This window comes from Ips typographus, linkage group LG4 (genome assembly GCF_016097725.1).
Source record: "Ips typographus isolate SLU linkage group LG4, UJ_Ityp_2.0, whole genome shotgun sequence".
NCBI classification, from domain to species: Eukaryota; Metazoa; Arthropoda; class Insecta; order Coleoptera; family Curculionidae; genus Ips; species Ips typographus.
The window spans coordinates 8259415-8276643 of record NC_138425.1 but is presented as its reverse complement, the minus strand read 5'-3'; the positions used below and the strand labels follow the sequence as shown (position 1 = coordinate 8276643).

The 17229-nt window shown below is 33.0% G+C and overlaps 1 protein-coding gene across 4 annotated transcripts in view; it reads left to right on the top strand.

The window, feature by feature from the left end:
• The first annotated feature begins 5273 nt into the window (after positions 1-5273).
• The window catches only part of LOC145727539 (uncharacterized), a 75461-nt gene continuing 63505 nt past the window's right edge, over positions 5274-17229 (top strand). For 2 of the 4 annotated variants that reach the window (XR_014177893.1, XM_081977152.1), the window contains exon 1: positions 5274-5777. Coding sequence is in view for 3 of the 4 variants with exons in the window: in XM_081977152.1 (XP_081833278.1) it covers positions 5709-5777 (69 nt within the window). In the remaining variant the exon portion in view is untranslated. The remainder of the gene's footprint in view (positions 5778-17229) is intronic. The other 2 variants (XM_081977147.1, XM_081977148.1) reach the window with 2 other exon arrangements.

Below are 17229 nucleotides of genomic sequence, written 5' to 3'. Positions count from 1 at the left end.
TCTTCTCAGATAATCGATTAGATTTATTTATTAGAAATAATATTGTTTATTGTTGCTGCAATCTTTCTAAATGTTCTCCAGAAGAATAATTTAAATTTATCTAACTGACTATCCTAGTAAATTAAAGTGTAGAAAAATATCAATCTGAGATCTAACTCAAATTTAAGTTAGGTTAGATTACTTTCATCAAATTATGAAGGAAAAAAATAAAAAACAAACTGGAACATAGGAACTACAAGGTTTTGAAAAACGTTTTTAAAGGACCCATTTTTTCAGTAATAAGAAAGTTTAGGGATAAAAAAACATTGTTAATATACAATTTTCGCCACAGGTTTATGTAAAATGAATTGATTTACACAAAAAAACTGTTTTCCTAGGAAACTAATCTTGCAAAAGTTGCTCTCTCAGTCGTCAAACGGTTTTGGAGATATTTACAAAAATGTATCTTGAAGAAGAAACATTTCATAGAATATGTTCATAGTACATTTTTCTCATATTTTTGGATGGATTATCTCTCCTTACAGTTTGTGACCATATAAATCTAAGGTTTTGCATGCAACTTACTTTACAACTACAAGTGTTCTCAACTAAATGAGACCAAAAATACACTGAAGACCAAAACACAGAACTCCCAAAATGGTCCTTTTATAGAAAATTCAACTTAATTAAATGACACAGTGATTACTCGGTTTACAAATCAGCACCAAATAAAACATTGTCCCCGTTGATCTGAGACACAGAAGAGAAAATGCAAATTATGGCCTGAAGCACTTAAGTCTGTTGTATCAAAAAATATTCAAATTAACCTGGAAAGTTTCGATAAATAGTGAATTCTGTTAGCACTACACTTTCTAGAAGTTTGATCTAAAAACGGTGTGGTCAGTTGACCAAAAAACGTACCTACTTTAAATCTTGAAATGAAAGTGTGTTTTAATTTCTCTGGAAGTAGTTAAGATTGTGTCAAATCATGATACTAATATGGTGAAGTGTATTTAAAGTAACTGCTATCCTACCTACTGCGCCAATAAGACACACTAGGTCTGAAAATTACCCACAACTAAGCTAAGCCTAACCCATCTTTATAAAAGAAAGTTAAGTCAATCATTATGAATGGGATCGTAAAGAGGCTATAAAGTCATTTTTCGTGTCTATCCACAAAATTCCGGTCTCCAAAACTGACCTGAACGATTCGGGCAAAGCCGACAAGCCGGAAAAACAAATCGAAAGCACAAAAAAGGCTTTCGAGTTTCCTAAGTGTTGTTATGAACTTGAACCAGCAGGATCGTCATGAATGAAATCCCCTAAGCGGCCGGCCCGAGAACGGCGGGATAGCGTGGAGGCACGCTCGCTTGCCGCCGTCGTCGTCGCCGCCGCCTCCGCCGCCACCGCTTCGAGATGAAAAGCAGATTGTCACCATTACCATTTTACAAAGTGTCAAAATATCCGCATCGCGTACTACAAACACCGACCCACATCGATTCGTGAACCCACGCCAAGGTCGTTCGTTCACTTTTCTGTCTAGGATTTGATTGCGTGATGCCACCGAATAAAAGTTCGGATCGTCGCTGTTTTTTTTATTGCTATTCCCAGGATCCCAGACGGTTCAGTTTGGATTTTTAACGTTTTGTGAATGGGGAAGAACTCGGGACTTTGTTTTGGTAATTGACGATTTCGTCAATCGGTTGTAAGCTTCCCAGAATTACATTCAGATCGTTGCTTTGGTTTTCCTTTTAAACAAAATATAACTTATTAATAATTAAGAATATTTCTTTATCAATGATGCAAACTCTGTTTTAAACTCTATGATGTTCAGGAAGACCGTCATCTTAAAATAAGCTTATTGAGTCTACCTTTCATTATTCGAAGTAAAGGGTTCCAGGAAAATCTTCAAATAACATCAAAACAGATGCTAAATGGGAGTCGAATAGTAATTACATTAAAATAATAATATTTGGCAGGCGACAGTTGAATTCACACTATTTTAGAGGATCAAGATTAGCAAATCTATTGCACGCAACCACTATTTTTCAATACGAGAATAAGAACACACGATTTATTAACTAGATAAATTACTACAAATGTAGGAAATTAATAAATATTCTGTGTAATAGTAAAATCTTGCCCACCAGAGTAAATGCATCTATGAATTCGCACAATACTGAATACCAACTTTTGCTCATGTCTTAGACTGAGTAGTTGTCTAAAGAATAAGATCAGAGAGTTTAGCAGAACTATCCCTATCAATCCCAAATCCTGGAACTGTCTAAACAAGCAGTACAGGAATAGCAAAGTAAAGTTGCAAATCATCATATTGGAAAGTTTGAGAAATTGAAAATTTTCTTATTAAATACTAAAAAATAGTATCACTAGAATTAACTGAAATAATTTTCTTTTTCATTGACTGAAAATAGCTGATATTGGTAATTGTTATACAATTAGGCATACCTGTGCAAAAAAACGACAGATAAATAGATTATTAACCTCTGGTTTAAACAGCGGTTTATATCGAACATATCTCGACCAATTTGCCCACGTCAATCATAAATAGAATTATCCATTTCGGGTGTGTAGCATGTACGCATACAGCTTTTTTAACAAACACCAACATGTCTGCGATCAGTGTGCTAATCCGGTAATTTTTAGAGCCGCAATTAAAATGTTCTGCAAATCAGTGTACGGGAGCTACTTTGAAAAAATCCTTAAAGAAAACTTTAATCGGGCTGAGTTTAAAAGGCAAATTAATACAGGGATTATAAGGATTTTCCTGAGATGTAGCCTAAATGAGTTTTCATGTACGAAAAAGCTCGAGCGACTGCCTGAAGCTTAATAATGCGAACTTTTCCTGATCGCACCAACCGGACAGGTAGGTCTTAAGCGCAGTCTGTTTAAATTTGCATTCGTAAAGAACAATTATTATCGCCGTCGGCTAGGAATCGTGTTTTCACAAGCTCGCGTCTAATAAATTAAATTAAAAAATTATTTAAGGGCATTAAAAGCGACTTGCGCAATTTAAAGCGTATTAACTCTGTGTGAGGAGGCATAAATAAAAGAAACGGAAGAAATAAGAGGTGGCGAGGCAATATTTAAATAAAATACTTTTTAATCGCGGAGGTTAATTAACTGGCCAATAAAAAGTTTACTTTACGAGAATATTTAATGAGCAATAATTCCGAAAGTTTATCTCTTAGCTTTCCATTAAAAGCGTCTCAATTAAATTAATTTTCTAGTTGTTTTTTTTGGTTGAATGTGGATGTAAACACTTTTTTTCTTCTAGATTTGTTCAAGCAATGGTCTAGAAAAATAAATACTGAAAATGTTACTTCAATACTATTGACAACGAGTAGATTTCGCATTCCGTGTAGACGAAGCGTAATGTACATGAAATCTTACACAGTGACAACAGAGCTCTCACCTACAATATTTATTGACAACACAGTAGTTCTTGGGTTTTGAAAATCTCACTGAATTGAAAATTATCATAAAATCCGGCAGAAATAAACAAATGAAATAACATAACCTTATTTTTATTTTTTACGTTGATTTTGAAAATCTTCCACGTAGACTTTGAGTAGACTACGCGTAAACTATATTGACATTACACGAAGTTACACTTGGTAGCTCAGAGCCCATCTCTGGTTTATACTAGATGGTAGATTTAAGAGTAGGAATTCTAGAATCTGCGTTAATCACAGCATTTCATCCAGCTTCAAGGACTTAATAAAAATTATCAACAGAGTTGGCTTTAGAGAAGGAATCTTCTCTTCAATGATGATGAAGCTATCAAACAACTTTTTTCTTATTTTTGAGACTGTCACAATGTCTTCCTTAGTCTATCCGCTTAAAATATTCTCTGGGTGTATAGTCTTGAAATGAGGGAAGGAAGAGAAAAGTATACAGAATGTGACAAGAGCCTGCCAAGAGTCAACTTCTTCCGTACATTCTATCAACACTTCTATTGAGAGTTTTGCTCCCTGCTTTCAAGAAGTAGAGTCCTGAAGCCACAGTGTCCTGAAAGGAAACGTATGAGTGAATTTATTGATGCTATAAATGCATTACTCCAAGAAATTCCTTTTAATGCATCAAACAGCTTGCTTCCAGAGCTTGGCTCTTTCGATCATGTTCTCTTTGAATTTGACCTCGTATTTGTAGATGTGACTTCCAAACCAGTCTAGAATAAAGGAACTATTGGCTCCCTTTTCAATCAGACCTTCCTCATTTTCCTGAACTCCTCTGTGTTTTAGAACCCAAATCATGGTGAATTTATTATTTATGCTTTGTTGCCAAAAAACTCTGATTTCTTCCTGAAAAACAGCTGCTCAGGTTTGGAAGCACAGGCAGGAGCAGTGCAGCAGAGTATTTGGAAGATTTTCAGAAATTATTTTTACTCAATCAAAATATTTTTCTGCATGTTTTTTAAATTGTGCAGTATTTGAACAGCCACGCTTTAGGATGTAGTGATGCAGTAAAGGACATACAGAAAAACTTAAAGTAGGAAGAAATAGGCCTGTTAGAAAGTAAAATCAAGAAGTCGAGGTTTGGTTTGCTCGTTTTACGAAAATAAAGATTCAATGTATGCTTATGTCACTTTCTTTATTAACTTCATTATGATGAACTACATGACAGACATTTTGTTATTACTATTACTTTATTTTAGTTTATTCTATGACTGAAGAAGCTACTTCACATTCATTATGATGATTGTGGATTGTCATCACTGTCATGTTTCTTTCTTCTAATATGTCTTTTCACTGTATATGCTCTGTTCATGATAATGGATAAATTATTCAATTATTGAGAATATAAACTTGTTAGAAAATTTGAAAAGTGACGGTTTTTTGAATGAGATTTTGATTCTGGTAATCATTTAGGTAATTGGACTAGTTGAAGTGACTGATTGAACCAAAGCAGCTTTTCAACAAAGAAGGGTTTGTACAAGTATGAAACTAATGAATGCTGAAATATTGGAGTGTCAAAGACATCAAACAGACTGAACGGAAGGGGCGAAAGAAAAATCGACCCAAAGTGTCTGACAATAAATTATTGTTGACGGAAAAGAAGAAGCAAAAAGCTAAAACATAACCTAAGTTTAACCGTCAAGGGGACTATTACAAAAGGGCATGTAATAATATTATTTATTCCTTTTTCATGGATTTTTGAGATTCAACGGCACGACGCGGGGGCCTTCCAGTTCTCTCCTCCTTGGCGCAGCTTTCCACCGACTACGTGCAGTTGGGGAGGGGTTCGAGACCACCGAGTCGAAGAGCTCGCGCCGCGTATTCCTTCCCGATCTTTCTCCACGTTTTGATCGCGCAAACGAGAGACGTAACAGAGAGCTTTTACACTATCGACTCGTATTATTACGCGATATGCACCTAGCATAGTCTATTCCATCTGTCGGATCACGCTCAGCGGTTAAATTGTCCCGGACTCACCTAATATCAACGGCGGTTAAGATCGCGCGCGCTCTTTTTTTTGAATTTGACCACGCTGCTGATCTTTTTCCACATGGGACACGCGGACAGTGAATCTGTTGTGGTTTGGATCTTGTGATCTTGACGTTCACCATTGGATTATTTTAACATTTAACCACCGTGTTTATAATTAACATTTCTTCTTTGGAACTGAGGACGTGAAATCAAGCCACAACGCTGGAACATTTAAAGCCGATTGTGGCTTCGATCACTACTCTCATTGGGAATTGTGATAGTATGGAGGCCACCTATTGCGTTGGAAGTGACGTTGACGTTTGTAGGATGTTTGACCAGTACTTATACAAGGTACAGTTACTCCTACTTAAGGATATACCATCCAACTCTCATCCACCCTATTCCATCAGTTTTCAAACCTCTAACATAAAATTGATTTCATTTGATGTAAACATTGTATGGAATAAGACTATACCTTAAACGATTAATCCGGGATATAAGTATTATAAACCAATATAATTTTAAGTGTAATATATTTTTAACAAAATATCGCATTTGGAGAAATTTTCAAAAATGTTTATTTTTCTAGACTAGACTTGCTGTAGTGTAGATTCAAGCTTATTCACGGTTTATCTTAAGTTCGAAAAAAAGATATACAACATGCATGTGTGACAGTTTAACTGGAATTCCTTCATACAAACCAACCCTAAGTTTTCTCTAACCTTATATTGAAACATCCTCCATAATATTCAATAAACGAAGAGACGCATACTGCTTTCAGATGCTTCAGAATCTCCAACATACCCTGCCACCATTTGGTATTTTGGATATGATAAATGATGCAATGCAAAATATTTTTATGTTGCCATGAACAGATGGTCAGTTAATTTAAGGCTTAGTTGTAACTAGCTGAAGGTGTTGTGGATACCCAGTTTACCTGCTAAGCCCTAGGGTATTGTGAGTACTCATTAATATAACGTAACCAGAAAAAAAATTGAAAACTAGTTTATTCCGTTTTAACTTAACTGAATAAGTTTGTACTTTTGGTCAATGTTACTTCCTTTTCTTTTGGTGGGTGTAAGTTTCAGTGTTTCAGACCATTTTTTATCAGAGCAATCAATGTTTCCAATTAGTCGCTATAATAAATTGGGTTATAAAGCTTTAAGTACCTGAATTTAGTGGTTCCTATTTAGCCAGGTACCCAATTTGGCTGGGACCTAAAAATCGCTACCATTTGCACATCTACCCGAGCTTCTATTAGTCATTTATTCAAACCTTATAACAGTCTGGTTCAATTCTTGCGTTCGGTTTAAGTCAGAAACGTCACTATGGAATACATTTCATATGGAAAACGATTAGTTCTGGTTTAACTAAACTCTGCTCTAAACTGAGTTGGTACAACCGGCACTCTACTGGAGGAAAAAAAGAGGTAATCCCATTTAGTAAAATAAAATAAGATGGGTGTAATTTATTTCTAGACCGGTCTGTATACACTAATTTATCATCAGAAAAACGACAAAATTGACGTGTCCGAGCGTAATTTCAAAAAAGAAACAGCAAAATTTCTAAACGATTTTTTCACAAAGATATCAAATTCCGATAATAGCTACAAATACGTACTTGTTTAATTTGTTTATTTGTTAAAAATACAATTCAAATCTCGTTTAAAAATAGCTTCTAGCCTTGGTGATGACAGGAAATGACGCTGTCGAAAGGTTGGTGGATGTTATTTTAAGTAACATAGAAACTAGTCCATTTAGTCGAGATTATGACCACTTCACCCTTACACACCCTTTTATGTAATAAACGGTTTTCCTAAATTTTACTTGTAACATCTCTTGGAATAGTATGTTTAAATGGCTGAAATAAATTCACACTTTAAATCAATATTCATACAATGTTACTTTTTCACCATCGGTTTCACCAACTAGTTTTTTTTGTCTGCTTTCCTTAGTACTTCATGCATTAACTTGACTACTACAGAAAAATTGCTTGGTTAGTTGTTGGGGCTATCCGTCTAGACTAGACAATATAGACGGATAATCACCCCAAAAGGGCAACCCCTTGAGGCAACCTTTAATGTTTCCTATTTGTTGTTATACGATGTTGTTTTATCACCAGTGTATTCCAACTTAATGATACAATCTTTGTTTGAAACCTACACTTTATTTCTAGGGATAAGTTTCTTAGAACTTCCATGTTTCTGCTGCTTATCCAATTACATTATTCTCACACACTTTACAACACGAAAAATATTGTTCGCTTTATACCAACAAGCAATAATAATGCATTAACATCTATTTACATAGTGAATTTGTAAAGGCATGAGTAATCTAGGCAGCTGATCTATCAACCACATAAATTAGTGTTAACTGTGAGAATTCCACAGCCATAATGCAACTTGAAAACTAGTTTTAAAAGTTTGAATTCCTTTCTCATGACATTTTTTTGTAGAAAACGTTTTTTGTGGTTAGTCTGATCGTTGCACATTAATACTAAGTTCTTAATAAATACATAGAGTTTTGTAACACAAATAAGTTTATTAGGTGGGAATGGGGAATTACTGTTGAACAGTCACGTTCGGAAGGACGTAAATGTCCAAGCCAAGGCGTAAACCAGTGCAAAATTTTCGGTCGTTAAATTGGTTTAATTACTCGTTAATTTGCCAGGTGTTCACTTCTTGGATTTTACACGTTGGTTACATTAAAATTGTTTCTATAATTGTGGTCGTCAGATCTTGGAAATTTTCTTTAATTGAAGTAAACTTTTAAAAATCTAGGAACCAGTTTATTACCTTTAGAAGTACCAATTTAAAAGCTGTGTTAGCAAATCTGGGATTGATGTCAGTTGAAATGTATTAAACGCTGTAAAGTATAGCGAAAATCAAAGTAAAATGAGATGAGTCTCATGGTTTTAAAGTAAAACTGTTCCTCGGAGTATAATAGTTTTTTGAAGATATTGTAAACCATGTGGACTTTTTTTTAGCCGATTCCCTGATTTATTTGATCAACGGGTACAGTTCTTGGTTGGTACTAACGTTTAAACCCATGAAAACTAAGGTTTTTGACAGGTGTATTAAAGCAATAAAGCGCTAAATTAATAAACATATAATGCCTTACAAATTCAGTTTTTTGACACTGTATCAAGTATCATAAACATCCATTTCCTTCTTTCCATTCTATTTATCTGAAACATAACTGGTGCTCACTTCGATTAATTTAGGATTATTTACAAACCTATTTGAGATTAGGCTTAATCTAAATTAGGTATTTGCTAATTAGTTGGATCCACATAGCCAACAGGAATTAATATTAGTTGTTACGGTTGCTGTCCATTTATTGCTTGAATAGTGTTAGTAAAACAGTAAACATTTTTTACATAAAAAAAATTAATTACCACGATAACTTAATTAAGTTTATTTACTCTTCCCACAAATACAAAATTTAGGAACCGACCTTCATGTTCATTATTTAAATTGATGACACCCATTTTCGAAGATAAATTAAACCGAACCTTGACAGCAGCACGTGAAGTAATCCCAATATTTATGAAACTTGTTTTTGTCGATATTACTGGGAAAAAAATATTTCCTGTTTACAGAGTGTCCCAATGAAGTAAATTACATGCAAAAAACCAAACCAAGAAACTAACTATTCTCGGATCATTTCAAGAATCTTACATCAAAAACAATTTTTACAAAATTAACTTCTTCTATTTTTATGAATAGATACAAAGACACCCAGCTCATTATGTACCTTAATACTTGAACAATTACCATAAATTTCGCTCTCTGTAGGGGATTATCCCCGGAGGGGAATTTCCACCGGTGCGAAGAGATGAGGTAATTTGCTTTGTATAAGACGTGCATACCTGTCACATAAACACTTCACCTCAGATTTTCATATTGGATTAATGCCGTTGCTTATAGGACTGGTCGGGAGTTAATTAAATATTTTAAAGGAAATCGTGCTTCATTTCTTCTAGCGTATACGGGCCGGATGATAAACTTCGTAAGGCTGGCAGGTCAAAGATCAGACGGTCAATTTTCTGTTAGTTTCAGATTCTTGTTCATTATTAACTTCCTAGAAACCTCAATCGAAGATTATAATCAGTTTGAAAACAAGTTTTTCACTTTTCCTGAATGAGTAGTACTGTAAATGTGGTGGTCTTGAGTGCACACTTTGATGTATAAAAACCATACTGTTTGCTTTTAGTATTAACATATATAGGAACACTTACTTCAATTAACAAAAGGATATGTGTATTATTTACTCAATTAATGATTTCCGGCCCTGTAAAGTGCTTGTAAAGTCATCACTGATTGAAGTTCTTTTCTGACTGTTTATACTTCACTTGTATTTTTGTAAATGCCTGTTTCCATACTCAGACAAGCAAATATGTTATAATTCATTTTTAACCGCAAGAGATAAAATCTATCCCACGATGACTTATGAGGTTGCATTAAAATGCACGAAATAATTTAGTATCATCATCCTCTCTTATAATGTTATATCATTCCGGATGAAAAGCGACTTTTCGAGCAGGTAGAAAACTAATAGACAACAGCTGTTATATCTCTGTTATAAACCTTCTTGTTCAAGCTATTTCTAGTGGGCATACTTGTCTCGAACAGGCCAAACGAAAGTCATTACCATAAAAATGTGGAACCGGACTTGATTTTGTTTAAATAATGTCATGCTTTTGTTTATTCAGATCTTCATTAAACGAGTGTTTTCGCTTTAATGGTTTTGTTTCGTATTATACCTACACCAAAATTTAGACTACATATGTTTAGCACTAATGCATAAAGGTATGAGTTTGAACTGCAGCCAAAAATTAATTTATTATTAGCTTATATATCAAAATTGTTTACATGCGTAACACTTTAAAAGATGGCACAGAATTTGTTTCTTCTCAAAGTTATTTATAACCAATGTTAATTAGATTCTGTATCCTGTACCAAGACACGTGCGCAAAGCTCGTCTAATTAAGTAATATTCATCAGTCAAGCAATTAAGACCTTTTAACTTTTGCTCAGGCTTTTGTCAGTTCTGCATATTTTCCCAACTGAGTAATTAAAAATTACTTAACTGAATTTTGATTGGAGTGATAAAGTACCAATAATTGCCGTGTATCAATCAGAAGAAACTCCGCCTTGCAACACGTCAAACTTTATTATTACGCCATTAATCTTTTGAGGTTCCTTGACCTTTCACCTATTTAAAATGGGTTTTCCTAAAGGTAATTAATTACCAAGGGATTTTACCGGTTGAAGCTTTCAATCAAATTATTAGATTGTTCGTGTAATTGAAATCAGACGTTGCCGTTTTACAATTTTGGTTAGAAAAACAAACAACTTGTTTCTCGTGAAAGCAGCAAACAAGAGTTGTTTTCAATTAATTAAGTTTTATTTAAAGTATTCTCAGGTCTTTTTAAAACTGCCAGACACAATTAAAACAAACTCCTAATTGACATAGAACACATCAAGTTCCAAAGTCAAGTTATTATCTTGGAAAAAGAAAAGCCAGTTAACTAACTTTATTTAACTCCCTGAATTTACAAAGTTTTTAACATTTCGATTATTTCCAGAATAATTTGCAAAAGTTAAGTTACTTTGATAGTATTATAACCTAATTAAAAATGTTATTTTTTAAGTTTCTGGCATTTTAACACATTTACAGCTGGTTCAAGTTTTTGAGATGCAAACAACTTTATGTTTAGAGTGCTTTGGCAATTCGAGGATTCTTCAAATTGGTTTTTAAAATTTGAAAGCAACTTTAGGTTAGGTTAATAGAAAACAATATTGAATATGTTAATAAAGCATCTCTATAATAATCTGCAGCTAAGTCAAGATGTCCATTTTCCAGAAAAGTCGGCATTAAGAAAATATCTCATATTTGATACTTAAAAGTATATCAACTTCATCTTCAAAAGGGGTCTCTTCAGGTCTAAGCTAACTTTCCAAAAACTAGTTTTACGTGTCTAATTAACGTATAGTTTTATCAGATATTTGAAAACGTTAGAAATTTTTCAAAATTTGTTTCAAAGCATTTTCAGCGAGTCCGTTTTTTGCTTTTCCAGGTTTATTTTCAAAATTTGACAGTATTTTATTAGTTTTTACAAAAATTTATGACACCTACATTACAGTAAATTAACTGAAAAAAAAATTCCAGTCCACATGATTGGAATGCTTTATTTTAGAAATTTCAGAATAACAAGAGACGTTTTAGAAAAACTTATTTTGTGTTCTTGTTGAAAATAATTGTCAAAGAATTTTAAACACAAAGTTAAAGTTGTCTCTATTATAAAATATAAATAAGGATAAAGAAAAAAATACTTTCTAATCATCAGGCTACCTATTTATCTAATCAAATGTAACATAAAGATGAAAGCTTATGCATACATTACTTTCAAGATTAAAACTAATAAAATCCTGTTTGAATGATGCAACTATAAATTGTTATAGTACTTGAACGTTGTTTTCCCCCCTCTGACACTAGTTGCAACTATTAATTTATGACAATTAACCATAATTAAGTCAACATAACGAATTATTTACGGCCGTTTACAGTAACATGTTGGTCATAATAAACAAGCCAGCCTCCAACCATATTAAAACGCTAACACGTAAAAGGATCCGTATAGATTAAGCATTAATCCGGCCTATAAATTATATTATAATTATTGCACACAATCTGTTTATTATCTAAGTACACTTTGATATTTCTAAAGAGCTTATTGGCTTCGACAACAAATCACTCAGGAATAATTATAAACTTGGCCGCACTCTAGTGGAAAATATTCTGGTTCTAAACGAAAAATTGATTAGACTCTTTCTCCTGTCTGATAACGTAAGCTTTTAATATATGATCGGCTAAAAGAAAACGAGTTTTGATTTGATTAATGCGTGCTGAAGGAAAAAACCTTAAAATATCGAAACATTTATAATACAACTCCCACAGTAATAAATTACACGATTGCAAAATGCTAATTAACGCTTTTAGTACACTTTTACTTTGCAAAAGTTTCTGTAAATTACTTTCGGCGAAAATTACTGGCGTTTTTAAGTCTTATCTTGATGTTTATTATGTAGGTAAAATACATTAAAAACCGGTTAATTGACAGTTTGTAATATTGTTTATAACGGCATGAAAAGTGGTTTTGACTGTAACTCGTTCCAACAGATCAAGTAAAATGGTTAGTCATAATAACCGTGTAATAGTTTAGAAATAATTTTATAGTATTTTTTTTAAGTGCAAGAAACTGTGCCATTCAATGTAGTAAAAACATGGATTTATAGGCAACAAGATAATTAATCAACGATAAGTCATTATTTATGTAATGCAAAACAAACGTGTTTCTCAGCGTTCATGTTACGATTAATTAATATAAAACTGTGATTTTGTGTGTGTAGGAATAAGAAGAATAAAAAAATACATTTTAGTATAACAGCACGCAAATTTTTAGAGTAAAAATTGGTTGGAGTAAGGATCGAAGCTTAATACACAATAAAATAAAATGTATTGATTTGTACAGAAATTTCAAATTTAATAAACGAATTATTAAATATGAGAGTTGAATTATATCAAAAGTTTATTTATCATACAAGTTATCAATTGAATTAATTTAATTGAATCAATTTAACATTACAAATTGAACAACCTGGTAATGAAAATGATATTTGTTAATTAGTATGTATGTGTCTGGTTTATAATCACAATTTCAGGATGTGTGAAAACTAAGTTAGGTCATTTTAACAAGATTTGTATGTCAGATTTATTTGAAATAGAGCAAAACGACTTCCATGCCTCTATCTAAACTTTTGGGTTGTATCGTTCTGTTGCATTTTGAATTTTGAAGTGTCAAAAATTTAAAAACTTAAAAAATTACATTTGCCAACTTTGCAATATTACCCTGGAATAGGAGCTATGGCACTCCTCCTCAAACGGTTACATCCCAAAAACCTACCTACTTTTGTACCATCGTTGACAATATTTTAGTTGGATTCTGTATACTGACTTTACCAACTAAATGTGACAAAAAATAAAATCTTGAAAAGCAGTTTAAGTTCCGTGTTAAAAATAATTGTCAAAATATTTTTTGCTCTTTTTTTCTTGGTTTATTGGGTCTTCTGTCTCACACAAAAAAAGGTTTGTTGGGAAAATGGAATTTCGCACTATTTTCAACTAAGTTGAAAATAACATTAACCTAGTCGTCCCAACACAAGACCACTGACTTAGGCTCGGTCTTGTTACCTAAAAACGCTGACGTTTCGGTGGAAAATCTACCACCGTCTTCAGAGAATCTAAAAAAGAAAAAACACAACGGCAGAACACAGAAAACAACAACTTAATAAATATTAAACCTGATAATGTTCAATATGGAACTCTGAGAAGGGTTTTGTCAATAAAAATTGACATAAATTTTGACTTTTGTCATTCCAATAGGAAAGGTTATCTATTGTTGTAGTGAAAGGTGGGTTTTATAATGAAAACAAAATTACAAGAAATTTCAGTTACGTTTGATATGACCAAGTGTTATCTCCTCCTCTAGAATATTTAACCAAGTTTGGTCAATATTAATAGAGGATGTAGCAACACAGGAGTCATGGTTTAATCTAATATATGCACTTTCTTTTATTTTACGTCTTTTTGAAAAAGTTTCTTTGTCTATGATACTACATTCATTCCATTTGACCTTATGATCATTATCAAACGCGTGTTGGAATGAATGTAGTATCATAGACAAAGAAACTTTTTCAAAAAGACGTAAAATAAAAGAAAGTGCATATATTAGATTAAACCATGACTCCTGTGTTGCTACATCCTCTATTAATATTGACCAAACTTGGTTAAATATTCTAGAGGAGGAGATAACACTTGGTCATATCAAACGTAACTGAAATTTCTTGTAATTTTGTTTTCATTATAAAACCCACCTTTCACTACAACAATAGATAACCTTTCCTATTGGAATGACAAAAGTCAAAATTTATGTCAATTTTTATTGACAAAACCCTTCTCAGAGTTCCATATTGAACATTATCAGGTTTAATATTTATTAAGTTGTTGTTTTCTGTGTTCTGCCGTTGTGTTTTTTCTTTTTTAGATTCTCTGAAGACGGTGGTAGATTTTCCACCGAAACGTCAGCGTTTTTAGGTAACAAGACCGAGCCTAAGTCAGTGGTCTTGTGTTGGGACGACTAGGTTAATGTTATTTTCAACTTAGTTGAAAATAGTGCGAAATTCCATTTTCCCAACAAACCTTTTTTTGTGTGAGACAGAAGACCCAATAAACCAAGAAAAAAATGAGTAATTCGTCTCAACAAACATATAGAACATATTTTTTGCTCTGTCAAAACTGGCAACGTTGCTACCTAAAACCCTACGTGGCTCACAATCAGCTGACGTGGCATTCCAGCCATCAAGCAGCGTTGCCAAGCAGTCCAAACTGCGTAGTTTTGCTGACACTTTTAGCTCTATTTTTAGTCTAATCACGAAACAATACGTTACCCGGATAAATTGTTGATTAAAAAGCTACTTAAATATTTACACTTTTCAGTCCAAACAATTATTTTTAAAAAAATTTTATCTAAAAACCGCACGGACTCCGGAAATAATTTGCCACCGCTCGTAATGTTTATTTTTCATTACAACGGCTTTTCAAATGTTTTCGGGGAGATATTAAAAAATCAATACATCAAATTTTTAGGGAGCGGGCGAGACGGGAGGGGAGGCAAAGCAAGCAGTCTGCACCTCCAACCATTGCCGTAGAAGATTTATTTTATAATCTTAAAATGACAGCTGTTTTTGTGCTTCAATGTAGTCAAATATGATTGATTCAAGCTGTTTAGATGGTAATTATCAGTCTCCACCAAGCAGTTTTTCTCTCACTCCAATCTCATGTAATGTAAGATCTGCGTTTGACAGTTTTTGCAGAAATTGTTCACTAAACTAATGGTTTTAAACAAAATGGTAAATTTGTAATTTAAAGCAAAATTCAATTTGTGTAATGGAGTTTTATCCCGTTTCGTACGCTCCTGATTTCTCCCGTCTAGTGCCGCGGGGGAGAAATGTTTTCAGCCTTGGCGATTCGGGTCGTTGACATTTCTCATTCCTGCCGCCGAATAACGTCAGGGAAATGCAATTTATTGACGTATATAATGTGATTCGAAATGGGAAAAAAGAAAGGAATTTTGATTTGCAAGGGATATTGCTATTGGCAGTTTTCGATCGGCGGCTCGGGGCGAATGGAATTTTTCGTATTATATATAGTTTGACACCTGCAAAAAAGTCGTCCGTTTTATGACAAAATCACGTTCTCGATCATCAATACCACTTTTTTGATCAATTATGACCATTCGTATTTTTTAGAAAAAAAACACAGTTGTTTTAGCTTTGTTGTCCTTTGTTTTTAAGGAAAGAGAAATTATTAGCACAAGTAATTAAATAAGCATCTTCTTTTCAAAAAAATCAAAGTTCCATTAAATATGCAGAGTTTAGCCTCATTTTAAGCCCAATAAAGTGTGACGCAAATATCTGGATCTCAGTGAAAATTGCAGGACTATTTGTCCCATCTTGGGAACACAAAATCTATTGGATTATGTCAGATTATCTTCATAATAGTCCTCCATTCTTGTATTTTCTTCTCTTTAAAAACTTCTTAAAACTTAACTAACTTCTAACAACGCCCAAATTGATTTGTATTTCAGTTTGCAATTATTATTACAAAAACAGATAATAATAATTCTAGTTTCATCAAGCTTTATAAATAAAAATCCATAGAAATTTTTGGGTTAACAATTATTAAAAATACTAATGTAATTTGGGTGCTTCTGTATTATCACAATTCAAGGCAATCTAAAAGCCACATGCAGAGAAATCCCCGTTATCTAAATAAACGATTTTTGTGGATTTTTAAAGTGTGTATCATATACTTACAAATTATGAAAATTGTGCTTATTGTCAAGACAAACTTTAAATCATAATACTTGATATTTTAATTGAATTGCCTTACACCAATTACCTTTATAACTGCGCGTTATCTAACGTCAAATTAGTGTCAAACACTGAAATGATGCCTGTGGATAAAACTGTTATGTAACTGTTTGTCAAGTACTATTTAAAAAAAGTAATTTATAGAAAATGCTAGATAATGGGTTTAAAAAACAGTATTGTAGCTCTTGAAATCAAATCAATGGACAATTTTAGTACAGGCAGCATGAATCTCACACCAGTATTGCCAAAAAATGTTTCCTTATTTTAGTATTTAAATACCATTAATTAATCTTTATCTGAGAATCCCCTATCTTTAAAGAAATTAGAAACGTTTTCTGTGAGTGAATCACATACCGCAATTAAATACACACTATTTTCTGGTTCCAGGTATGACAAGTTAGAGAAAATAGCACACTGGGTAAGAAGTTAGTCAGATTGCGTTTAATAACACTGTTTTCTACAACGCATTCAATAACCTCCAAAAACAAACAGTTAAACATTTAATTTTCTCTAATAAAAAAAATTGAGGTCAAAATATTCGGCGTGCATTATTTTTATGTTAGTAACCTCATTAGAATTGTTAATAGCAATTGGTGTATTGAACAACATCAGGCCCACTCGGTTGTATTTACAGTTTGAATATTTCATATGGCTGGTTCCTAAGCTGCAGAAACATAATTTGTATTGATGATTAATTAGGCGGAAGGTCTGGAGGAATTTCAGCTTTTTTCTTATATGCATGTTGTAACGTTCTGCAATACAGTTAGTGTAATGTTATGGAAATTTTCCTCTTAACTACTCAAGCTC